The sequence below is a fragment of the Miniopterus schreibersii genome, assembly GCF_964146895.1.
Source record: "Miniopterus schreibersii genome assembly, chromosome: X".
NCBI lineage: Eukaryota > Metazoa > Chordata > Mammalia > Chiroptera > Miniopteridae > Miniopterus > Miniopterus schreibersii.
This window is the reverse complement of record NC_138104.1, coordinates 72460244-72486390: the sequence shown is the minus strand read 5'-3', so window position 1 is coordinate 72486390 and position 26147 is coordinate 72460244. Positions and strand designations below refer to the sequence as shown.

The 26147-nt window shown below is 46.9% G+C and overlaps 1 protein-coding gene and 1 pseudogene across 5 annotated transcripts in view; one reads left to right on the top strand and one right to left on the bottom strand.

The window, feature by feature from the left end:
- Positions 1–26147, bottom strand: part of LOC308551015 (high mobility group protein B1 pseudogene) — a 535482-nt pseudogene that overhangs the window by 214421 nt on the left and 294914 nt on the right. The window lies entirely within an intron of this gene.
- On the top strand, positions 2385–25865 carry GPR173 (G protein-coupled receptor 173). Of its 4 annotated transcripts, none has more exons than XM_081125122.1 (3): positions 2385–3281; positions 3887–3955; positions 20865–25865. In XM_081125122.1, exon 3 carries the CDS (start codon positions 20962–20964, stop codon positions 22081–22083), a length of 1122 nt encoding a protein of 373 aa, XP_080981248.1. In that variant the 5' UTR covers positions 2385–3281; positions 3887–3955; positions 20865–20961; the 3' UTR covers positions 22084–25865. The 4 variants fall into 4 exon arrangements, with proteins under 4 accessions (XP_080981248.1, XP_080981249.1, XP_080981247.1 ...); XM_081125123.1 differs by having other exon boundaries at positions 3887–3972; XM_081125121.1 differs by lacking the exon at positions 3887–3955.

The following is a 26147-nucleotide window of genomic DNA, read 5'->3' as shown; positions in this document are numbered from 1 at the left end:
ATTTTAGTGAATTGTATTTTTACAAGGATTTCCTCATTTTATCAAAATTTTCCAAATTGTAGGTATAAAATTCTTCATAATACTGTCTTATTATATTTTAATGCGTCTGTGACCCATATTTTAGTGCTCCCTGTAGTGTTCCTGATACTACTTATGTGCTTTCTATATATTTTTTCTGGATCAGTCTCAAGGATTTATTATTTTTTCCAGTTTTTTTCAAAGAACCAACTTTTAGCTGCATGGCTCCTCTCTGCTGTAAGTCTGGTTTTCTATTCCATTGAGTTCTGTTCTTATCTCTGTTACTTTCCTCCTCTACTTTCTTTAAGTTTAATTTGTTGTTTCTAACTTCTTGAGATGGATTTTCAGTCTTTAAAAAATAGTATATAAATTTAAGGCTATAAATTTCTCTCTAAGCATAACCTGAGGAGTATTCCACAGGATTTCAGATGTAATATTTTTATTAACTGTCAATTCAAAATAAATTTTAATTCCATTGTGAATTTCTCTTTGACTCATGGGTTTTTCTCCCTCTCCAAAGTATGGTGCCCAAACTTCAGTAGGCATAAGAAAAACAACCACCTGAAGGCCTTGTCCAGAAAAGGTTTTAGAGTCTCATCTCAAACCTAGATTAGTACTTCTGGGAGGTAGGCCTGGGGATCCTCATTTCACAAGCTCTCCACAGGATTTAGATGCAAATGGGCTGCAGACCACAGTCTGGTAGCAGAGCAAGGGGGCCTGAGGGCAGAGAGCAAGTCTGATTTTCTTGTATTGCCAGTACCCACCACTGGGCCTAGCATAATGCATGTTTAAAAAATAGGTTAATCCATGGTGTAAATGTCCCACAGCTTTAAAAAAAAAATTTATCATTATTGTTGAAAGTATTACAGATGTCCCCTTTTTCCCCATTGACCCCTTCCACCCTGTACCCACTCCCCATCCCAGGCCTTCTCCATACGATTGTCTGTGTCCATGGGTTATGCATATATGCATATAGAATCTTTGGTTAATCTCTCCCCACCCACCCCCACCTTCCACCTGAGATTCCTCAGTCTGATCCATGCTTCTATGTCATTGAATGTATTTTGTTCATCAGCTTATCATGTTCTTTGGATTCCACACATAAGTGAGATCGTGTGATATTTTGTCTTTCTCTGACTGGTTTATTTCACCTTGCATAATACTCTCCAGGTCCATCCATACTGTCCCAAAGGGTATGAGATCCTTCTTCTTTACAGCTGTGTAGTATTCCATGGTATAAATGTCCCACAGCTTTTTTATCTACTCATCTACTGATGGGCACTTGGGCTGTTCCCAGATCTTAGCTGTTGTAAATTGTGCTGCTATGAACGTAGGGGTGCATATATTCTTTCTAATTGGTGGGGACCTGGGGCAGGGGGTAAGTGTGAAGTAAAAGGGGTTAATGGGGGGGAAAGGGGGAACATCTGTAATACTTTCAGCATCAAGATAAATTTTTTAAAAAATGGGTGAGCCAATGGGTGAGGGGAGAAAGGAAATAAAGTTGCTTATATTGAGAAAATTGGAATTCTTGAAAGCTATAAATTAGGGGACCCACTATGACATCATTTGGTCCCAATTTAGTCCATTCAGAACAGAAATTTTTTTTTTTCTTCAAATCTCTGCCTATCAGGCTTTCTCCTCACCTGTCCCATTCTGCTGTCCTGGAACATGGCCTTATGTATGGGTGCTTGCCTGTCTAGTGGCCCAAAGAATGTAGGGGTGGCACAGGAGAAGTCCTGAGAGGGGTCTATCAGGGCTGGGCAGCATTCCTTGCCCTGCACCCTCCGCCCAAGCCCACCGTCAGGCCTTGGCTGCGAAAATGTCCACAGAACCCATTCTAAATAAGGTTATGTACTCCACGTCTCAGAGCTCTAAGCATCCCTCACATCCCAAAGCTTTTGAAAAACTTCCACAGGACCTTTCTGCCCCACCCCATCCCCAGAGCTCCCACCCCTGTCTCCTCTGCACTTGCAGACCCTGTGAGTTCCTCTCTCAGCAGCCTCTTAGCCGGCTCTCCCCACCTCCACGCATGCCTCTCTCTCTCGAGCATCTCAGAAAAGCCCGAGTCTGCCTTCCCTAGCCAGCTATTGTCCTGGCAGCACAGCCGCCACGCCAGCATCCCCACCCAGTAGGCCGGCCAGCCAGCCGGCTGCTCCCCAGCCTCCCCAGCCCCCCCTCCCAGCCCCGCCCCAGGGAGGACCAGGCTGGAGGCTGGGAGTCTCCCAGCCCGCTCAGCCTCCCTCCTTCCCTCCCTCTCCCTCCCTGCCTCCTTCCCTCCTCCCTCCGCCCGCCCCTGAGGCAGGGACCGTGCAAACCGAGGAGAGGGGGGACGGACAGTCAGGATGGGGTCCAACTGAGGGCCTTGGGCTCCCCGCTGATGCTCTATCCAGGCTGAGTGTCCCAGCATCTTGACACCTGGGTTTGTGTGAGCTGCGGTGGTTCCCAGACCTGGAGGGTCCCTCCGGCAGGCCCGCGGTGCCCCCGTTTTGCATCAGGACCCCCCCTCGGATGCTCTGAGCCACCCTCCTCAACCCGGATCTAAAACCCGGGACACAGCTATCAGGCCAGCGTCTCTCTCCACCCCACCCCCTCTTTCTGGCGTCCATCCCTCCCCAACACCACCTCTGCTGCTGCCTCTGGCTGTGGACCTGCACCTCTTCCCCGTCCCCGCCAGGCCCAGGGAGTGGGGTGAACCTGGATGAGAGCCCCTCAACCTGGGGCTCTCCCAGGCCATGGCCAGAGGGCTCCCAGGGAGGAGCCCCGGACCCTGAGCATCTGCTAGAGGCTTGGCAGAGGCCCCGCGGGGACCGTGTCTTCTGAGGACAAAAGGCGGCGGCCAGCAGGCAGACAGGGGGGGTGGGGGGAGGGACCGGCAGCCAGGCGGGCAGACGGGTAGCAGGGGCCAGCGCTGGCCCCCCTCCCAGCTTGGCGGTGGCATGAAGATGGGGGTGGGATTGTGTAGTGAGGGAAGCACCTGCCCGGACCCCCACCTGCCAGCTAGCTGGGCACCCCAAAGCTGTGTGCTGCCCACCTGGTGTTCCCCAGCACCCCCAGCCCTGCTCAGTGCACCCCTCCGGTGCCTGCTTCCCCTGATGTCTGCAATTTAGACCAGCCCAGCTGTATCCACGGCAACAGAAGCAGGAGTGTCACTGGCCGCCAGATCACGGAGGGTCCCACAATGTGGTCTGGGCAGTGATTTATCCTGGGTGAGACAGCTTGAGCCCCGTCCCTGGATTCAAGACAGCCCTGCTGAGAGAGCCCAGGTAAGTAGTCAGCATCCCTCCACCAAGGATGGGGGCTGGGACTTCTCTTCTATCTCCCCACACAGATTTCAGTCTCCATCACTGCCATGCTCTCTGTCTCTCTCTGACTCTTAGTCTCTCTCTTTCTGCTCCATCACAAGGGCTACTTGGGGACCCAAGCCTAGAGAGTCCACTAGCCATCCTCATCTTTCCCAATCCCAAATGTCCCATGAGAAAGGGAACCACCACCTGTTTCCCTCGCCAGGGTCTGTTTTTATCATTCTGGTCGCATTTGGGCAAGAGGCTGTGTTAATATTTCCTTGTGTACTAGCTGTGGAAGGCATGCCTGGGAGCCCGCCGTGCTCTCCCCACAATGCCTGCACCCTGGGCAGGCTCAGCCTCCTGCAGCTACCACCTCTCCCTCTCCCTCCTCCTCCACTCTCCTCCAGGTTCCTTGGCCTGCATGCAGGGTGTGTGTCTGTCTATCTCTGTGTGTGAGCAGGCAGGTGGGTAGACATGACAGAAAAGCTGCTCCCAGCCCAGACCACCCCTCACCCCTCCCTCCCTCCCTCCCTCCCTCCCTCCCTCCCTCCCTCCCTCCCTCCCTCCCCTGTCTCTCCCCACAGGTAGTAGACTTTTGCTCACTCACCACTGAAGATATTGCTGCGATTCCAAGATAGGGGGAGGAAGCCACGGTAGGGCTAAAAGGAAGGTGAGGTGGGGGTGGGAGCATTTCCAGGCCTTAAGCTGCCTGATGGCTCTGTGGGGACAAGGACCACACCACACATCAACCTGCAGGGGCCAGACACAACGTGGTTGTTCCTACAGTGTGGACCCCAGTCTCTATCACAAGGCTGTCTATCTCTGTTTCAGACACCCATGTTGTCTGGGACTCCCAGATCCTATAGCTTTGTGCACAGTGGCCAGTGGTCTCTATGTCTGGAGGGGCAAGAAAGCCTGTACGGTACATGGAAAATATGGATTCTGCAGGGACACTACCCCCAACTACTAGCTCTGCAACTTTAGTGAAAGTGGGCCACTTACTAAACCTCAGTTTTCCCATCTGTCAAAGAGACTGGCGACCCTTCCATCATGAATGTGTGTAGTGACTAAATGAGTTGGTGCATGGGAATAAAGGATGTGGATAGAAGTGGCCCTGAAGCAATGTCAGCAACGCTCGTGGTCAATATTGCTGCTGATTATTCATGATTAATATTGTTATTGATCATTTGGGGGAGAGACTGACCCCTCTTCTCCAGAGTCTTGGAAGAGATCTGGCGAGGGCAGCAGGTAGGCAAATGGGGGGGGGGGAGTAGTAGAATGGAGGCAGGATCAGCTCTGTGTTATAACTCCTCATTTGTAAGGAGTGATAAGTGGTGGCTGTGGGCAAAGCTTCCTGCCCCCACCCACTCCAGGTTCCTTTCCTCGCATTTGCCCCTGACCACCTGTCTGTACAGAAACACACACACATACACACACACACAGAGGCTTGAGCTGCCCCCCCCCCCCCCCATGATCTAGCAGAGGTCTGGCTTGCAGCCTGCAGCATTCCTGGCCCTGGTGATGTATGCGTCTCCCTGTTGAGGGGAGACTTGGCAAGAGTTTGGCCTATGGTCAGTGTTTGGCAGGGCCTGTAGACAAGGCTGTAGCTTCTGCGATCGCAGGGCTTTGGGTAGAGCTGGGGTGTGGCCCATGCAGCAGCCAGACCTATGGGGGACGGGTCCCAGGGAGTTTCTAACATAGAGCCTGGGCTGGGGAAACAGTGGGGTCAGCTGGCTGGTTTCTGGGTGTGGAGATGTGGTGGAATACTGGGTGAGGGGTTGGTGGCTGGAGAAAGGTCCCAAAGGCTGGGGAAAAGGAGGATGGGAAAGACTGAGGCTCAGAAAGCCCCCTATGTGGGGGGCAGGAAGGGGTGGGGCTTTGGGGTATAGAGTAGACTTTTCTGAAGAAGTATTTGTTGCAGAAGGGAAAGGGCTCAGCCTGTGGTCTGGAGGCATCTGGCCCTCAGCGTGGGTGTGTATGTGCAACTGAAAACGTGGCTGTGAGTGTAGTCTGTTTGTGTTTGTGTGTCTGTTCATGAGCACTGTGGATGTGTATGAGGCTGTGTGTGTGTGTACAGGCCACGTGATGGTGTATGTGAGTGTGTGGGTGTTTGGGTAGGCTTGTGTGTGTGTATAGGGGAGTGGGTATGACTTTGCATGTCTCTCTGAGTGAGCAAATAGACATGTTTGATTCTGAGTCTGGGTGAGGGTGTGTTTCTCTGAGCCAATAAGCCTGTTGAATGTCTGGTTGTATGTGTGTGTGTGGTATCAATTTGCCTTTGAGTGTGAATGCGTGATTATATATTGTGAGTGGGAGGGTTCCAGAATGCCTGGTTATGCATGTTCAAATAGGTGAATGCCTAGTTGTATCTCATTGTGTATATCTGTGTGCCTATGTGTGCATATGAGTGTAGGTGCATCTAAGTGGTATGTTTATGAGTGTAAGGGCATGTGCATCTTCATGCATGTATGGCAGGGTATGTGTGTGAACATGCTTCTGTGTGGGTGTGTCTGTCATGTATACATATGAGTAGGCCTGTGTGTGAGTGTCCATGTGGATTCTCCAGCGTTTTTAATCATGTATACGTCCATGTGTGCATGTTTGAGTACATTTTGTCTGTAGACAGACCTATGGGTTCACATCTGAGTGGGGAAATGTTAGTGCAGATGGCCGCACTAGTATGAGGAGGACTAATTGTGTGGGTAAGGGGGAGTGCATGAATACATATTTGTGCATAAATATATATTTTGTGGGTATGCCTATGTGTGCACATTTGATTATGTACATGGATGGGTAGGGCTGGGGAGGCGTATGCTTGTGTATATATATACACAAAAGGCTGTGTGCATAAGAGAATGGATGCATTTGTGTATATGTCTCATTGTTTGTGGGTACACTGTTATGTGTGAGCGTGTGTCTGATTGTGATATGAATGAATAACTACATTTCATAATACTTGGGTGCACATGTCTCATATGTCTTGTTTTTATTTCTAAGTGTGGATATGTGAGTGACTGAATGTGTATATTGTGTATATGCTAAGTGTGTGTGAACATCTGGCTGTGTGTGGATTTGAGTGAACATGTTTGTATATTTCTTGTGTGTCCACACACATCTAAGTGTGTGTGTGTGAATATGTTTGTGTGTGTGCCTGTTTGAATGTACAGATGTGTGAATGTACTAATTTGTACAGTTCTAATTATTTGCGCATGTGTGTTGTGTTTATATGCCATCATTTGTTCTGGAATATATGTTGTGGAACAGTGTAAATGAATGTCTGTGCAGGCCACTATTGGCCCAAAAGTGTTTGTGTGTGTGTGTGTGTGTGTGTGTGTGTGTGTGTGAGGATGTCTTTGCATGTGTGTGTCTGCAATAAGTGTTACCAATTCTTCTTGTGCACATGTGCAAGGATGTGAGAATATGTCACTGTTCTTCCATGTGTGCATGTGTGCGAACATACCTTTGTGTCCAAGTCTGTCTGGGGATATAAGTATAGATGAATCTTCTTTTGTTTACACACTTCTCATGTGGATGTATGGACATGTGAGAATATACACAGTGTGCACATCTGTGATTGAGTGAGTGTGTTTTTAAGTACATTTATTTCTTCATGTCTGTGTGCATAGAGTAATGAATGCTGCACAAGTCTATGTGCATGTGAATATGCTCACAGGTGTACACGTTCACTTGTGTATATAAGTCAATGTGTGTTAGAATGTCTGTATGTGAATACATCATCTCACTGACAAGCATGTACACATCTAGGTGTTTATATGTGTGAGTACACCCATGTGTGAATGTGTGTGAATATGCTTATGTGGTCATGTCTGTGTATATATGTATATACATTTGGGAGCTCACCCCTGCGTGTCATGTTTGTTCATTGTCTCAGTAGGTGCAATACAGAGTCTGCCTGTCTGTGGGCATGTGTAAGTATGACTTTATGTACACCGGTCTTTGTGAGTGAATGTGTGCCCTTCATGGGCATTATTATGCCATGTGAATGTGTGCCATGCATATATGCCTATGTTTAAAAGTAAATGGATGTACACATGTGAGACCAAGTGCAGTGTGAGTGTGCATGGCTATAAGTGTGTCTGTGTGTAGGGATGAGCGTAGATATTTGTGCATGTGCTTCGCTGATGGTATATGTATGAGAGAGAGATCCTTGGCCTTGAGCTTGTGCAGATAGGCTCTACCACTAAGGGAGTGATAAGAGGATATTTATGAGTCTGTGTGATGCTCTGTGTACCTCAGCATGTATTTATGTACATGCCTGAGAGTCAGTAGTGCCCTGCTAGACCATGCCTGGTTCTAACTGTGTAGACGTCCTACAGGCTGGCAAGCTGTAACACCTGAGCAATCCATGATCCCCTTCTGGGGCCTCTCTGGCCTTGACCATGTGCTGTTTTCTTTTGTGGGAGGGTCTCAAGATAATTCCTATTATCATTCATACTCAAGAAGTAGGAACCAAACATGACTGATGTCCTACTAGGGAAGGGGGGTTGTGATCTCTTTAAAAAAGAATATCTTGGCCCGGCCAGGTGTGGCTCAGTGGCTGAGCATCAACCTAGGATCCAGGTGATCAGGGTTGGATTCCCAGTCAGGGCACATGCCCGGGTTGCGGGCTCGATCCCCAGTCGGGGGCTTGCAGGAGGCAGCCGATCAATGACAACTCTCTCATCATTGATGTTTCTCTCTCTCCCTCTCCCTCTCCTTTCCTCTCTCTGAAATCAATAAAGATATATATTTTTAAAAAAGAAAAGGATATCATGAAACAAAGACCTCCCTTCCCATCACCTAACCATCAAAGGCCCAGGACAAAGTGGCATTGTGTGGTGTCAGGTTGTAAATGATTTTCACCGAGAGCACCCAAGTTATGCCATTCAGGCAAAAATCTAGATGTGAATGTGTATGTGTAAGTGAAGGTATATCTGGGAAGAGCAGGGAGGGAGATGGAGAGGAAGAGAGAAAATATCTGGATTGTGTAGATGTAAGAGAGAGCCTTGGTGTTTCTCTCTTGGTGGGTAGGGTGTATATGTGAGACATTGGCATGCACAGGTATACGTCACTTTCCAAAAGTTCTCATTAAGCCATTTCCCTTTCGTGAAAGACCTACATTAGTAAGGTAATGGCTTTTTTCACAGAAGCAAAGTGGCGTAAGGCAAACTTTCGGAAAGCGGGGGATACTCCTCACTTTACACCATTTCGGCTTACGAAAGTTTTCATAGGAATGCTCTACTTTTGGGTAGCAGGGAAACCTATATTTGGGGAGGATGAGTGTGAGTGTGGATGTATGTAAATGGTGTGTTTGTGACATACTATGACAGCATCAGCCTGTTGGGGTGGAGGAAGGTATGAGTAAGAGATTGGGTGTGGCTGGGCGGGAATAAGTGTGAGGATGTGTGTATGCATGAGGCATGTGAGTGGAGGTATCTGGATGATGCAAGAGAGAGTAACGGGTATCTGGATGCTGTATATGTTTGATAATATGCATGTATTTGTGTTGTATGTGTAAGAGAGGGTGTGAGTGTTTCTGGGTAGAGTATGTGTATAAGAGAGTATGGGTGTATTGGGGTGGGGGCATTCAAGTGTGAGCAGACCTGGATGGTGTGTAGGTGGGTGTGAGCACAAGTGGACCTAGGCAATGGAAGTCTATGATGGAGTAAATCTAGACGGTGTGTCAGAGAGAGGATTTGGGCACATCTTGGTGAGGGTGGGGATGTGTGTGAATGCATATAATTGGAGGGTACTTGTGATGGTGTGTGGGAGTGTATTGAGAGAGTATGGGTGTATCTGCATTGTGTGTACGGACTGTGAGTATTCTAGGTGATGGTGATTAAGAGAGAAAAAGGGCCCGGCCAGCGTGGCTCAGCGGTTGAGCATCAACCTAAGATCTAGAAGATCGAGGTTTGATTCCCGGTCAGGGCACATGCCTGGGCTGCGGGCTCGATCCCCAGCGGGAGGTGTGCGGGAGGCAGCCGATCAATGACGACTCTCTCATCATTGATGTTTCTATCTCTCTCTCCTTCTCCCTTCCTCTCTCTGAAATCAATAAAGACACATATATTTTTTTAATTTTAAAAAAGAGGAGGATCTCGATTGTGTGTATGTGTAAGAGAGAGTAGGTGTTTCTGAGTGTGGTGGGGGTATGAGAGCACAGATGTGTCTGGGAGGAGGCGTGTGTAAGTGAATCTGGATGGGACGTAAGTGTTTGGGTTTAAATGAGTTGGGGGGTGAGTGTGAGTGTACTGAGCTGTGAGTGGGTGTATCTGGATGATGTGTGTGGGGGGTGAGTATATCTCAATGATCCATATGGGATGAATCTGGATGGTATGTGTATATATAAGAGGGGGGATGGATCTGGGTAGAGCCATGTGACTGGAGCTGTGTTTGGGGGTGTGTGTATGTGAGTGTGTGTGTGAGAGAGAGAGAGAGAGAGAGAGAGAGAGAGAAAGAGACAGAGATAGAACATGAGAAAGTGTGGGTGTACATGGATAGGACTTGGGTGTAAGTGGGTGTCTCTGGATTATATGTAGGTGAGTATCTGCGTGTGGATGTATTTGGGTTGGGGAATTGTGAGCGTGAGTATCTTGGTGGGGTGTGTGGAAGTGTAGTGTCTTTGAATGGTGTGTGTGTCATTTTGGGTGTGTCTTGATAATGCGTGGGAGAGAGATTGTAGATGTGCTTGGGTCAGATATGAGGGCTCTGGGTTGAGGGGTGAGTTTGAGTGTATCCTAATGTTGTATGTGAGGGTGTGGGTGTACTGATTTGGGAGTTAACATAAGTGTGGCTGTATCTGGGTGGAGTGCCTGTAACTGTAGGTGTATTTGAGGTGTGTGTATGAGGGTGGGTGTGTTTAGATGGGATGTGTGCCATGGAGTGCTGCTATGTAAGTATTGAGGGTGCGAAAGTGGGTGTATCTGGATGGGGGGTGAAAGAGAATGCGCACCTCTCTGAGCCGGGTGCCTGAGAGGGCATGTCTCAGTGCTGGGTGGGCTTCTTTCTGGGTGGCATATGAGAAACAGACAGTGTATAGGTGAGTCTGTGCAGGGTGTGTGAATGTGAGTGTATCTGGGTGGCGGTGTGTGCCTGTGAGTGTGTGTGAGAGTGCTTGGTGCATTTGGGTGGGGATGTATCTGAGAATGCGGTGTATCTATATGTGAGTGTGGACTTATCTGCATGGTGTGTAGGTGGTGTATCTGGGTGTTTTATGTGTTTGATAGCATGGGTGTATCTGTGTGTGAGTGTGATTGTGTGTGTGTGTGTGTGTGTGTGTATATAATTTTTCCTAGGGCATATATACCTCTGCTGACGTGTTTGTGAGCACATCCATGTGTATATGTGTACGTGTATGTGGCTGTCTGTACCTGAATGTGTTGGTACATGGCTTGTATGTGCACATGCTTGTGCTAGAATGGTTTGTATCTGTATATGTGCATGAGGTGAATGTGTTTCTACATGTGAATAAGTTGAATCTGCAAGGTGTCTGGAGCCGGACTCTGAGTTTGAATCCTAGTTCTGCTATTTATTAGCTGTGTGGCTTTGGGCAAGTCACCTAACCTCAACTAATCTCCAGTTTCTTATTTGTAAGTAAAGGCAATAATATAGCCTATTTCAGAGGGTGAGGATCAGATGAGTTCGTATTTGCAATGTGCTCAGGACAGTGCCTGGCACATGAGTCCTCTGTGCCATATAAGGTTCTATCCAGCGCTGTCATTATTACATGTGCTGATGTGTAAGTAATATTACCTGTCCACCTAAGAGTGTGAGTGGAAATGTTTCTATATGCACATTTGCTACATCTGTATCCATGTGTACGTATGACAGAATGGGCAGATCCTGTGTGTATGTGAGAGTGTTTGTACATAAAACTGAGTTTGTACTTTGATGTGTCCCAGTATGTGTATAAAACCATAGATGTATGAGGAAGGAAGTGTGTGTCTAAAAGGTTGATGAAGGAGATTTGACTCTGGTGTATGAGTGCACACACCTGTATCTGTATAGTGTTGTGTCCATGTGAGTGTGGGTGTTCCCTGCATTGCTGGTATGTCTGCATATATGTGCGAGAGTGTGTTTTTATCTGAATATGTAAACAGGTTTGTAGTGGTCAACATGTAACTATGTCCTTCTAAGTCTCTGTTGTGAGTGTCTGTAAATGTAAGAATGTTGGTAACCATGTTTATATATGATGATGTGGGTGGATGTGTGTGTGTATATAAAAGATTTGTGCTGCTGTGGCTGGTGTGGCTCAGTGGTTAGAGAGTTGACCTGTGCACCAAAGGGTCACGGGTTTGATTCTGGTCAAGGGCATGTACAGGTTCAATCCCCGCCCTGGTTGGGGTGCATGTGGGAGGCAACCAATAGATGTGTCTCTCTCACATCTATGTTTCTCTCCCCTACCCCGTTCCCTCCCTTCCACTCTCTAAAAATCAATGGAAAAAATATCCTTGGGTGAGGATTAACAAAATCAAAATCAAATCAAATCAAATAATAAAATAAAATATAAAATAAAAGGTTTGTGCCTCTGTGTGTGCAGCAGTGAGTCTGAGTGATGTGCCCGTATGTACAAGCATGTTTGTACTGTGCGTATATGTGCCAGGGCCAATTTATATACTGTGTATATATGTATGTGTGGGAGGGCAGGGCTTGTATAAGAGAGTGAGTTTTAATCTCTTAGTGTAAGAGCCTAAGGTGGGGGAAGGCCTGGATCTGAAGGAATGTGAGCAGGACTTGGTTGTGTCTGAATGTCAGTTCTGTCTGTGCATTCATGATTGTGTCGGACAGCATGTAGGTCCATGCGATTTGGTTTGTCGGTGTATGTGTTTGCATGTGTCCATGTGAGTGGTGAATGTGTCTTTGCCTAGGTCTGTATTTCTATAGAAGGGTGCCTCTGTGTGTGTGTGTGTGAGAGAGAGAGAGAGAGAGAGAGAGAGAGAGAGCGCGAACACTGTACTGCACATATCAGCTGATGTAAATCTGAATGTGAATGTAAATTCGCATCTCCATGTCCACATGTGCCTATGTGCACGTTTCTGCCTGCGTCTGCTAGTGTGCTTATGCAGTGTGACTACATGGGAATGTGTCAGGGCATTCGAAGCCCAGCACACAGAGAAGGTAAAATATGTGTATGGCACACTGGAGTAAACTGAAGAGGATTTAGGAGTACTGGGGTTTAATGACATTTTCTTTATGTTATACAAATCGGTAAGAAAAAGAAAAACTCAAAGTTTTAGGGGAGTTATACAATTTGTATACAATTTTCAAATGAAATATTTTCATAGCACACTTGGCTCACTTCTGGAACTATGACTTTTGTATTTCCTCATACAAATTTGTAGTGGTCAACGTTGATGTTCACTTCTTCTGAGACTTTGGGCATGGCTGCCTTGATTTATTTTATGGTCATTTAATTTATCTATGGTCATTTTTATCATGATTTGGTAAATCATTTGGTGCTGAGCATAGATTTTCTACATCAAGTTATTGTGTTTCTTGGTAAAAACAAAAAAACACAAAATGCCACCGCACAAAACAAAGAAAGCAAACAACTAGTAGGCTTGACATGGATATAAGCTTCCATCATGGCCTGCCACTTCTTGATCTTGGAAGGCATGTTGCTGAAGGTAAGATCCATTCCATGGAGGATGCTGAGGCACAATTTGCCCTGATGTCCTCAATGATTAGCTTGAATGTATGAAATGTAGCTGCATAGTTCTGCAGGTCAGCAATGCTCACCTCAAAACATGAGCTTTGGAGCCCTCAAGTACCATTTGGGTTTCTCTGACGCATCAGATGCAGTTTCTAGTGTTGATTATGGCTGGTGCTTCCACACCATCCCAATCTTTCTAAAAAAATGGAACAATTACCTCCTCTTTTCACCTCCTTTTTATAACTCACGTGTTCTTGCCACGGCCAGGCAGAGACCCAGGTTTTATGCCAGAAATAGCTACATGATCTCTTCTGTCTCTTGGTAATCACCATCAACAGGAAACTGCTTATATAAGTAGGTGGCAGCAAATGGTCAATAGGCAGAACTTGGATAATTTTTAGTCTTTGAATTTTGTGCTTCAAAGGTGGGATCCTTCTTTAAATCTAATGCCTTTTTCTTTTGTTTCAGTCAGATGTGATGTTGAAATTTCTTTTAACGAGTGCTCATGAGTTTTGACTCCAACAGAATATTTTCATTTTGAGTATTTCAAAATAATGATGAAGTTTTCCCCCTAAGTAGACACAGATATTGCTCTACTCATCTTAATAAGTTCGTTTTTAGTATTCAGCTTCTAATGCCAACTAAACATCACCCAGGGGGCCATGCTTGACCTCACTGCTTCTAAGCTGAAGTTTGGCTTGGAATCCATAAACCTTGTCAGTATACTTAAAAAAAAAGGACCTTGTCAGTAAAACTTTATATATTCTTAAGTGTCTTTAAATTTTTTAATGTAGCCCTGGCTAGTGTTGTTCAGTGGTTAGAGTGTTGGACTACTCACTGAAGGGTCCTGGGTTCGATTCCAGATCAAGGGCACATACCTGGGTTGCAGGTTTGATCCCCGGCCCCACTCAGGGCACGTGCAGGAGGCAACCAATCAATGTGTCTCTCTCACATCAATGTTTCTCTCTTTCTCTCTCCCCCTTAGTACCTCCCTTTTCCACTCTCTCTGAAAAGCAATGGAAAAAATATCCTTTGGTGAGGATTAATACCAAAAAAATTTTTAATGTAATTTTATTCAAAGAGCCATTTGTTGAAAACAGTAAAGATCAAATCTGCAAAGTGAAAATCATTCACGAAGAAATGCTGAAATTTTTCTTTTAGCTCATAAATTTTTCCAGAATCCTTACACACTTAGACTTAAAACAATAGAGAAGGGTGTACTGGTCCAAATTCTTCACAGAAAACTGACACGCGGGTGGGTGGTGCTATGAATTTAATTAAATTCACCCAGGATCACTTACTGTGGAAATTAGACCTGCATGCAAGCTTTTATAAGGTAAGGGCTTCTCAGTAAATGAATCTCGGTGTTTTCAGAACAAATTCCAAATATCAACTTCCTGCCATCACAATGGCAGCATCAGTCCACAGACTTATGCAGAGTTTCCACAGTATTTCAAAACATTCATGTATCACTTTGAGTATTTCAACCTTAGTGTTTTGGGTGCTGCTTGCATTTCTCTTCAGGATTTCTGACTAATTCTATGAACCAAGCACAGTTAATTAACATCCAGAGATGCAGCAATATAAAATGAAAACCTTTTGATTCAACAGTCTTCTGGGTTAATGTCATCTTGATGTCCTTTGACCTGTCCACACTGTCTCCTAATAGCAATCATTGAAAGTGGCCCCTTTCCTATTCTTTTTACCTGCTTGGTTTCAGATACAGTGTGGACAATTTCCTCGCAGACTGCTGGCACGTGAGATTCTCTTGGGAGGGGCATTTTACCTTTACTTGTTAATAGTGCAACCCTGTCACTAGCTGGTTGAACTCTAAGAATGTTCTAACCCATCTCATAAACGGGCCTGGTTTCTTAATTTGCCACTGCCAGTTGCTTTGAAAAGTCCAAATCTTTCTCGGTGTGCTAGTGTTTTGTGGTTTTGTGGTCAGTTGACCAACATAGCCCACTGAGAAATTAAGTCTCCTTTGGTAACTTTTCCACACAAATCAGACATTTAGGCTGAGGAAAAAAGGACTAATTAGGCATCTAAATCCAAATTTGAGACAATCCTGGGTAAATTGCTTAAATTAGGGACATCCTGGATTTTTTTTTGGATGGGAAACCTCCTGTGTTTGTCTTGTGAGTCTCCTGATTTTCCAGCTTTAATCAAAAACTCCATCATGATGGGGGGAAATCTTAAAAAGTAAATATACTTGAATATAAAATATTGAAGGGATCAGCAGACCTTTGCAACTTCTGAAAACTGAGTTTTTCAATAAACAAAATTTAGGTCTTCTGCATTCTTAAGAAAGCTGCACTCTGAAACAGCCATAAAAGCCTAGCTTTCCCTTTAATGAATGAATTCCATTCAACTACAATCAGATGTCATTCATTTATTGACAAATATTTTAACTTAAAAACAAAAGATAATAATTATGAAATCCCACCAAGAATCAGATTTGGCTAATTGTCAGTATTAAAAGCCAATAGCAAGTAAATCAATAAATAGTCTAAGAAGTAATAAAATGACATTATTTTACTGTTTTTAAACGTGTTCTTATCTTTTAGAAATGCTTACTGAAATGCTTATGAATGAAATGGTATAGTAAATACACTTTTCTGGAAGTGGGGGAAGTGTGTAAGGTTATAGGTGGAATAAGACCCTGTGAGTTGGTCATTGGTGAATCTGGGCGATGGGTGCACTGAGGTTCATTACACGATTCCTTCTACTTTTTTCTGTTTCAAATGTCTAGAGGAAAGAGGTTTCCTTGATAAAGAAGCAACAATCAAGGAAATTAACAAACTAATTATATTCCTCTTAGGAACACCTAATACCATATAATAGTAATAACAGCAACAATCATACAGCCCTTCTATTTCCGTAGGAAAAAATTTGTGAAAAAATAAGAATGAGATCAAATGAAAAGAAAAACAAACATTGCATACTTATGGGGAAAACCAAAAACCTCACTGATGATGAACAAGTGGCAATCAAAGAAATAATCAGAAGACGATCTGGGATGTTTCAACAGGAAGAGATCCAAAGGTTTACAACCTCCTTTTTCCCCTGGCCCCCTAGAACCCCGTGTTGCCCTGGCCCCTGCTGTGGCAGGTGGCCACCAGCCTGGCAGCTCTGCACGTTTCCACCTGTGTGTGCAGGGGTTGGCTGGTCTGTACACATGAGCAGGACTGCCTCTTGGTGTATACCTGTTGCAGGATGTGTATATCATGTAAGTGTATCTGTGAGCAAGTTTGTGTGTGTGCACATGTCTGTGAGTGTGGCTATATACATGGACAGACTTTCTCTTTGTGTTTGTGTGTATAGTGTAGCAGGGTTCAAGTGCACGTGAGCATGCTGGCCTACGGAAGTAACTTTGAAACTGAGGGTTAATGTGTGTGACAGTGTTTATATATGTGATGATATAGGTATGCCACTGCTTACATACCTGTGTTGCAAGAGTTTGACTGAATATGTGAGAGGACTTGAATAATCAGTATATTGAAACAAAGGGGATATGTGAGTTTATGTGTGAGTGATAGTGAGTAGGTTTGTAGGTGTGTATCTATCTGTCAGCATTTGAGAGTTCAAAAGTGTGTGTATCTGTGTGTATGTGTGTGTTAGGAGAGTTATAATTGTGGGTTTATGAACCATTGCACATGTCTATATGTGAGTGTGTCTGACTGTCTGTGTATAAGAGTAATTCTTAGCCCTCTTATACCCAACACTCTCTTTTATGCAACATATTTTGTAACACCCCTTTACTATCTGGACACAAAGTTCTTAAATAATATAACCTTTCTGCACATATAATTTCAAAAGAAAATCTGTAGTATTTTATACAATAGTCACATTGTATTAATACAAATAGATAAAACATAAAAGGAAACAAAGATATTTATAAGAAAATAATTTGTATCTCAGTATGCAAGTGCTTGGCCATGACACTCCCCAGGAGATTCAATGATGTACTTAAAAGCATATAACATCTTATAGTGAGTAAACGTGGATTAGAGGGAAGGGGAAAGATCAGAAGCTGCAGGAGGTGCAGGAAAATGGCAGGCAAAGGCCTAGGGCTGAGAGTTTTCTGGAATAGTGGACAGCTCAAGGAAAGTGTCTGCAAAACAAAGTGCAGTCTCCCGTGAACTTAACGTAGCAACCACATTCCTGGGTGATTCAGGGCACAGTGAGTCCTCACTTAATGTTGTCAATAGGTTGTTGAAACTGCAGCAAAACAGCATAAAACAAAACCAGTTTTCCCACAGGCTAATTGGTACTAACAAGAGTTAAGTTCCTACGGCACCCCATCGACGTTATAACTACAACATTGGATGAATTGTTATTTGAGGACCTACTGTATATTGAAAGCAGGAGGGAAATTGTGTTTATCTGTGAAATAGAGGTAGATTCTAGGTTCAGTTAATTACAAATCCAAAGTCTTAGGGGATGCGGGACATATGTTGACTGTGTGGGACTGCCTCCTCGCACATCACTAGATGGCCAGTATCCTCATCCTGGACCCCTAAATATTAGGACACTACACCCCAGTATTGTGACAACCAAAAATGCACCTACAAATTTCCAAAATGCCCCCTAGGGGGCAGTAATGCCTTAATTGAGGACAAAGCACTGGCGTTTAGGCAGGGTACACTGTACCTGTGTGACTGAGGCAGCTTGCACAGTATACCCTCTGTGTGTGTATGTGTGTAATGTCCCTACGTGTGAGCTGGTTGCTGTCCACGGGTCTCCATTGCAGTAGGCTATGTGTCTATGTGAATGTGGCGGTGTCTGTGTGTATGTGTGTCTAAGGGAGACTGGGCATGAGGCTGCCAGTCTGCTCAGAAGAACTCTCTCCATATTTATTTACACAATTGCCCCAGCTTTCCAAGCAACACCAGGGTTTTGTTCATTTGCTGCTGTTGTGTTTTTCTTTTATTTTAGCGTTTGCTTTTGTTTTCACTGAGACTCTGGACTGCGCATTATCCACTTTCTTGGTCTTAGTGTGTCTCCCTGTCTGCTTCTCTCTGTCTCTGCCTCTGCCTCCACCCCATCTCTTCATCTGTCTCTCACTCCCCCACCCCATCTCTATTTCTCTGTATCTTTCTCTCTCTCCTAGTATTATCCCTCCCCTTCTATCTATCTACCTCGGTACCTACCTATCTCTCCCTCCTTCCCTCCTTTCTTCTATTTTTTTTCTATCTCTTTCTCTCCCTGTCTATGTCTCTGTTTTTCTATCTCTATCTCTGTCTCACTCTCTCTACTTTTTCTATCTCTTTCTCTCCCTTCTCTGTCTCTGTCTCTCCTCCCCCTTTCTCTGTCTGTCTCTCTGCTCCTATCTCTTTCTCTTCTCTGTCACTGTGTGTCTCTTTGGCTCTCTCTTACATTCAGTTTCTCTCTGTCTCTAACTTTTCCCCCTGCCTCCTCTCAAGGCTAAGGAGAGAGAGAGAGAGAGAGAGAGAGAGAGAGAGAGTGTGTGTGTGTGTACACATTTATGAATACCCAGGTGTCTGTTGGCTGGTCCACAGTTCTGTGGGAGCTATCAGGCATTCAGGGGCCAGCTGAAAGGGACCTGTCAACCCCCTTCTCCTGAGCCCCTGCCCCAGCACCTTCTTGTGGCCTCCTGGCACTGGCTCTGAGACTTCAGGGTGCCATCAAAAAAGCCTGGCCCCAGGTGGCTGTGGCAAGCCTGGTTGGATTGAGCTGGAAAACAGTGCAGATGGGAGACTTTTTCCTGGGAGAGGGGGTTAGAAAGACACCCACTCGAGCTCCGCCTTCCCCAACCTGAAGCCCACCCCAGCTCCAACAATAGTTCTGATCTTCTCCAGCTTCTGCCTTGCTACCTTCCTTCTGGGATCTGCCCTGTTACCTAATCACACCACACACCCTCTGCCCCATCCCGCACACACCAGGATTCTTCCTGTTTCCTGCCAAGTGTTGCCTGTGCCCTCCTACTCATGCACTGGCCAGGCTGCTCTTTTAGCAAATGCTACCTCGATGCCTCCAGGCAGCCCTTCCTGAGCCACCAGCCCATTTAGTCCCTCAATCAATTGGTTGACAGCTTTGAACTGAGGGTCTACCAGGTGCTGTGCAGCACTTTTCTAGAGGAGAGTGTGTGAGCCTATAAGTACTGCCCGGTGGAGCTCTTGTTCTCATAAGGAGAGGCAGGCAATAAACCAAAATTTAAAAGTAAATTAACACAGTGCATTAAAAGAGATAAATTCTAGGAAAAGAAATAAAGCAGGGCAAAAGGCACGAGGGTGCTCTTCTCACCTGGATTACTGCAGGATTCTCCTAAGTAGTCTCCCCACTTCCACATTTGCCCCCATGGTCGGTGCCCCTCACAGCAGCAAGTGGGATCCTGTTTAGTCCCTCGTCATAGCACATCTCGCCTCTGCTCACAAGCCCCATGGCTCCCACCTCACTCAGAGTAAAAGTCAAAGTCCGCACCATGCCTCCAGGATCTGGCCTTGCCACCTTTCCGACCTCACCTCCCACCACTCGCCTCTCACTCACTCTCTTCCACCCACAGCGGCCTCCTTGCGCTTCTTCAAACGCACCATCTGCTGTCCCACCTCGAGGCCTTTGCTCTGGCTGTTCCCTCTGCCTGGACCTCTCTTCCCTGATACCCACATGACTGACTCTCTCCCCTCCTTCAGATATTTGCTCAGATGACACCTCTATGAAGCCCTCAGTAGATACTCAATAAATGGTTTTTCTTCTTTTTTTCTTTAAAAAAATTTTTTTTATTGACTTGAGAGTGAAAGAGAGGTGTGTTGCTCCACTAAGTTGCGTGTTCATTGGTTGATTCTTGTATGTGCCCTGACCAGTGATTTAACCCAAATCCTGTCATATAGGGATGACTCTCTAACCAACAGGGCTACTCGACCAGGGCAATAAATGTTTTTTCCATGAATGAATACACACAAGCATACCTACATCTTTATATTCACACACTCTCCACCTCACTTAAAAGAAAACCCAAGTCCTCATCATGGCCCACGGCCTCCTTGACCTGGCCCTGGACGCCTCTGACCTTACCTTCTGCCGCTGTCTCCCTCGCCTGCCCTATTCCAACCACACTTGTTTCCCACTGTTCCTTAAGCAGGGTAAGGAGTAAAGAAGCCTATTTAATGAGTGGCTACCAGCATTGACAACAACAACAAAACAACATGAAATAGAATGGAAACTAATGGGGATACATTGGATACAGACTCAGTGCTGTTCTGTGAAACTGCTGATTCAGCTGTGTGTGCACATGTGTGTGTATGTGTCCCCGGTTGTGATGTAAAACCTTACTATGGGTGGTAGTCAGCAAAGTTTGATGAACACAACCTTAGGGCATTACAAAAAGGGAGAAGAGCCACACCCAAATCCCTGCCCCACAGACCCACCAATGTAGGAAACAGGTGACCAAGGACATCTAGAGTTATAGAGGCGCCTCACTCGGCAGGGATGGGGCAGAAGCAGCAGTGGGCCAGGGGCAGGGCCTACACTAGCCAGGGTGTAAGTAAGGGTGTGTGGGGGGGGACTGCACAGACACACTAACACTGCCCTTTCTGTTTCTCCCTCACTTTTTCTTTCCATCTGTTTCTCCCTGTCTCTTTTTCCTTGTTTCTCTCTTTCTCTCCTCCCCCTCCTTCCCTCTCTCCCCCTTCTCTCTCTCTCTTCCTGTCCCGTCTCCTCCCTCTCCTTTCCCCCTTTCCTTGTCTCTCTGGTTCTGTCTCTTTATCTCTTCTCTTTTTTCATCCCCTCCATTTCTGTCTCCCCTTTTTATCTGTTTATATCCTTGTCGCCATTTTCCTCTCTTTGGTCTATCCTCTCTCACTCTTTCTCTGTGCCCCCGTGTGCGTTTTCCTCTCTCTCTCTTGCCCCATCTCTCCGCATGTCTGTGTCTCTCATGCTCCCGTTCGCAGGCGCAGCCCAGCAGAACAACTGATGGAGTCCCCCGTAGCCCATCGAGTACTGGACTGGCTGACTCCGTAGGGTTGGGAGCAGCCCCTGCCCTTCATTATGGCCAACACCACCGGGGAGCCCGAGGAGGTGAGCGGTGCACTGTCTCCGCCGTCTGCATCGGCTTATGTAAAGCTGGTGCTGCTGGGACTGATCATGTGCGTGAGCCTGGCGGGCAACGCCATCTTGTCCCTGCTGGTGCTCAAGGAGCGTGCCCTGCACAAGGCTCCTTACTACTTTCTACTGGACCTGTGCCTAGCCGACGGCATCCGCTCTGCCGTCTGCTTTCCCTTTGTGCTGGCTTCTGTGCGCCACGGCTCCTCATGGACCTTCAGTGCGCTCAGCTGCAAGATTGTGGCCTTCATGGCTGTGCTCTTTTGCTTCCATGCGGCCTTCATGCTGTTCTGCATCAGCGTCACCCGCTACATGGCCATCGCCCACCACCGCTTCTACGCCAAACGCATGACACTCTGGACATGCGCGGCCGTCATCTGCATGGCCTGGACCCTGTCTGTGGCCATGGCCTTCCCACCTGTCTTCGATGTGGGCACCTACAAGTTTATCCGTGAGGAGGACCAGTGCATCTTTGAGCACCGCTATTTCAAGGCCAATGACACGCTGGGTTTCATGCTTATGTTGGCTGTGCTCATGGCAGCCACACATGCTGTCTATGGCAAACTGCTCCTCTTTGAGTATCGTCACCGCAAGATGAAGCCAGTGCAGATGGTGCCGGCCATCAGTCAGAACTGGACATTCCATGGCCCTGGGGCCACCGGCCAGGCTGCTGCCAACTGGATCGCTGGCTTTGGCCGTGGGCCCATGCCACCAACCCTGCTGGGTATCCGGCAGAATGGGCATGCAGCCAGCCGGCGGCTGCTGGGCATGGACGAGGTCAAGGGTGAAAAGCAGCTGGGCCGCATGTTCTACGCGATCACACTGCTCTTCCTGCTCCTCTGGTCACCTTACATCGTGGCCTGCTACTGGCGAGTGTTTGTTAAGGCCTGCGCTGTGCCCCACCGTTACCTGGCCACTGCTGTTTGGATGAGCTTCGCCCAGGCTGCCGTCAACCCGATCGTCTGCTTCCTGCTCAACAAGGACCTCAAGAAGTGCCTGAGGACTCACGCCCCCTGCTGGGGCACAGGAGGTGCCCCGGCTCCCAGAGAACCCTACTGTGTCATGTGAAGCAGGCTGGTAGGCAGACAGACAGGGAGGTCATGGCCACCATGATGGGGCCAACAGTAAGGGAGGGGTAGGGCCCCATAAAGGAGCCTTTCTTTCTGAGCTCCAGCCCCAGCCCCTCAAACCAACCACCCAGAATCTAGGCACCTTTGCCAACACCTCCCAGGGGTGGGAGACTGGGAAAGAGATGTTTCTAGTTCTAGGGCCTGTCTCTGCTGCCTCCTTTTCCACTCCTACAATCTCTCTCCTTCTCTCTTTCTCATTCTCTCTCTCTCTTCTCTCTCTCTTCTTTCTTTCTAATTCAGAAAAAGAAAACAAAACTGAAAATGCAGGTTTTTCTACTAACAGCTGAGGAATCAGGCTTTCTTGCTTTAATGTCTCTCCTTCTGACACTGTCCAGAATGGGGAAATTTGTCCTGTAAAATAGACTTTCAGAGCTCTTCTGGCCCCCTCTGCTCCCGTGCACCCTCCTCTTCCAAGTCCTTTAGCAAGGCCTGGATGTTTAGGGAGAAACTGATCTGTTGACAAGAGGGACCAAAGGGGGTGCAGGGTCCCCAGGGGGCAGGGATGTTTAATTGCTATGTTGTGTGCAATGTTGTTTTAGGTTAACCCTGGTCCCAAGCCCAATCTCTTCTTGCTTCCCACCATGTCCAGACATCCCAAGTGTTTCTTGAGCATCTGTTTGAGAAGCCAGGAGGGGAAGGAAAAGGGCCCCCAGGATGGGCCTGGGCTAGGTGAAGAGCAGGATGTGAGCTGCACACCTGGAGCTGAAGATACATAAGCTTGACTGTATTCTCTCGAGCTGCCTCCTGGATCCCCAGCCCCCAACTCTTCTTTCTGAAGATGGAAATCCACTCCAGCCCCACTAAGGCTGATGTGGGTGCCATACAGGCAGGAGCAGCTCCCCAGGGGAAGTGTAGGGAGAGAGCCAAACTCCCCAGAGTAGCTGGATCCCAGAACCTGGCATCAGAGCGGAATTCAACCCCACAATTGCCTCCTGCGTTCATTCTACTCTCCCAAAGGTGAAAATTCTTTGGGTCCTTGGTATCTCATAGTGGATAAGCTCCAAGGCACTTTGGATTTGAGTCCATTCCTATCTGACCTCCTTATGTCCTCCTCAAGCCTCAGGGGCCTCATGCCCCTCTGTGGTAGCCCTTGGTCTTCTGGGCCCTCAGCCCCCAACTTGCCTCCCTCCACCCTTACCTCCTCCCAAAGTGGAACAGACTGTAGCCAGATTCCCAGGTGTTTGATCCCAAGCTTCCCTCCCAGGGCAGAGTCCTCTCTGGGATCACACCAAGGCCAATTCTTATGGACTGGGAGTCCAAGCTGGCATTTCTTTGCCTGGTCTTGCCCAGGTTCTCTGTGTGAGGGGGAGATCTGTATTTATCCACCCTCTTTCCCTTCCCTATTGAAACCCTTGTCCTAAGCCTTGACCCCAGAAGAATGGGGAGGGCACTCTAGGCAGGAGAGACATTAATGAGCCTGGGTGTGGAGTTGCCCTGGAAAGGCAGGCCAGAGTGGCTGAGAGGCTGGTGGTGGTGGGGTACCTGTTCTCTCAGTGATAGTGATGGGGGTGCCTTTTCCAGGGGGTGGGGTGGGGGGACCACAGGGGTGGGGGTAGATAGGGTACATTCAGGAGGGTTTTCCTCCATTTCTTTTTTCTAACTGCCTGGATTCACCATTGGATTTTGTAAATGGAAAACTGAAATGAACAATGCTATATTGGATGTTTTCTCTTTCTGACTGTGTGTGTGTGTGTATGTGTCTGTCTGTGTGCGTCTGTGTGTCTGTGTGTCCTGTCTGCATGACCACATGTGGGGAGGTATGATCGAGTGAGACAGTGTGTCTGTGTGACTTTGTGTGGGGAGGCACCCCTGCCTGGTACACACATGTGAGTAAATGCCTGTATGTGGAGACATATATGGCATGCACACACACGTACATGTATGCACCTAATTGAGAGGAGACAAACTAGAGTATGTGCCTGCAGCAGGAAGTAGAGTGGTCGGAGAGATGGAACTTGAAAACTGTACGTATGTACATAGCAAGAGGGAGACTCCCATCTCATCAGATCTTCCTCCTCTGGCCCAGGCTCTGAACATGGCAGACAGAATACTTGGGAACCCCATCTCTTCCCAAAGCCTGGAGCCCCCAGGTACCACTTTCAAATCCTGATCAGTCTCCTCTCCAAAACCCAAACAAGGTGTTCCTGAAACTGGACCACCATGGAGAATGGGGACTGGGAATTAGGGATCCAACTTGGGGAGAACTGATGGGGTTGGGAAATGTCCCCCGCAAAGTAATGGCTTCTGGAGCAACTGCTCAGCCTGGGATGGGAGATCTGCTGAAGGATCCACTTTATACAGCTGGAACTTTGGTAAGTTTTGGCTAAATTCAGAGGGAGGGATGTCACAGGAGGGAACCCAAGCCTGGGAGTCTACACAGCCAGCCTGTTGCCTGGGCACCCAATTACTTTATTATTTATTTACTTATTCTCTCAGGTGCACAGAATTGAGTTGACCACACTCCTCAGTTCTTGGCACAATTATATTATCATTGATTCATGTGAAGCCCTTTTATTCTTTATTTTGTTTTGTTTTGTCCCCTTTATCACCCATCTCTGATCCCATCACCCCTTCCACATAGGCACCCACTCTCGTGTATTTAACATACGTCCTTCCAATCCACCATTCATGTGTTTATTTACATATATGTGTATCTGTGAAAAAATATATGGTATTGTTATGTGTTTTAAGTTACATAAACAGTATTGTACTATAAATCTTGTTCTGTTTCTTTTTTCACTCAACATTATGTTTTTGAGCGATCCAGCCATGTTGCCGTATGTAGATCTAATTCATCCTAGTGGTCATCTTATACACATATATCACATTTTCCTTACCCATTCCCCTGGAGATGGGTCTCTAGGTTGCTTCCAGTTCTCTGCTACAACAAGGCGGCAATGGGCAGTTTCCTATACTTCTTTTTAAAGATACCTCATTTAGAGAATGGGGACTGGGAATTAGGGATCCAACTTGGGAAGAACTGAAGCTCAGAGAGTTACAAAGCGAAGAATAGACCCGAGATTTGAATCCCTACCAAAGGCAGAACCCCACCACCATGCCTCACTGGAGATCGTCCATCTGGCCAAAAAAACTGTTTCAAATACAATTAAGAACAGTATACACTGAGGAAAGGGAGAGAAGGCGGGGGGAGAGAAGTATTGAATAGATGAACAGAGAGAAAGTCCTAGAAAAATCTAGCATACGAACTGAATCACATCATTTTAATGACGCATAGGAAGTTACTTTTTTTTCTTCATGATTATTATTTCTAGAGCCGTTTTGCAGAGATGGGCAACGCCACGTCAAAACCTGGCCCCAAACCAAAGGCCCTAGGTCTCTACTGAACTCCAGGCTCCTTTAGAGCAACCTGAGCCCTCAGGGGCCTCATCAGAGTTTGCTGCTTGGCAAAAGCTGGGCGCTGGGGCTGGGGCCCCGGCAGATTTAAGAAGTGCGTAGCTGCCGAAGGGAAAGGGAGGGGAGGGAAGCGGAGGAGGGGAATGAACTACAGCGAAGCTCTCCAATTTGATCTGAGCACGTCGTGCTCAGCGCCTGCGTTCGTTTTTTGTTTTGTTTTTTGGTCTTAAGAACCACTGGTAACATTGGTTAATAAAATTATATAGGTTTCAGGGGTACAGTTCTATAATACATCACCTGTATATTGTATTGTGTTCACCACCCCAAGCCAAGTCTCCTTCCATCACCATTTATCCCCACACCCTCTAATTCAATAAAAAGAAAGAAAGAAAGAAAAAAGAACCACTGGTACTTTTCCCATTGGATAAAACGTTGAAAGGGTGAGGGAGAGGGGCTTCTTTCCCTTGCTTTTCTCACAGCCAATTGCCCCGCAGTTTCCCTCCGGTCGCGCGGGGGAGTCAGCCCGGTGATTGGTGGACTCGAGGGGAGCCAATGGGAAAGTGGTGAGGTGGGGCGTTGGCAAGCAGATTGCGTGAGAGCGGGCAGCGGTCTTGGGAACCGGGTGCCGCCTCTGGGGCCGGCAGCCAA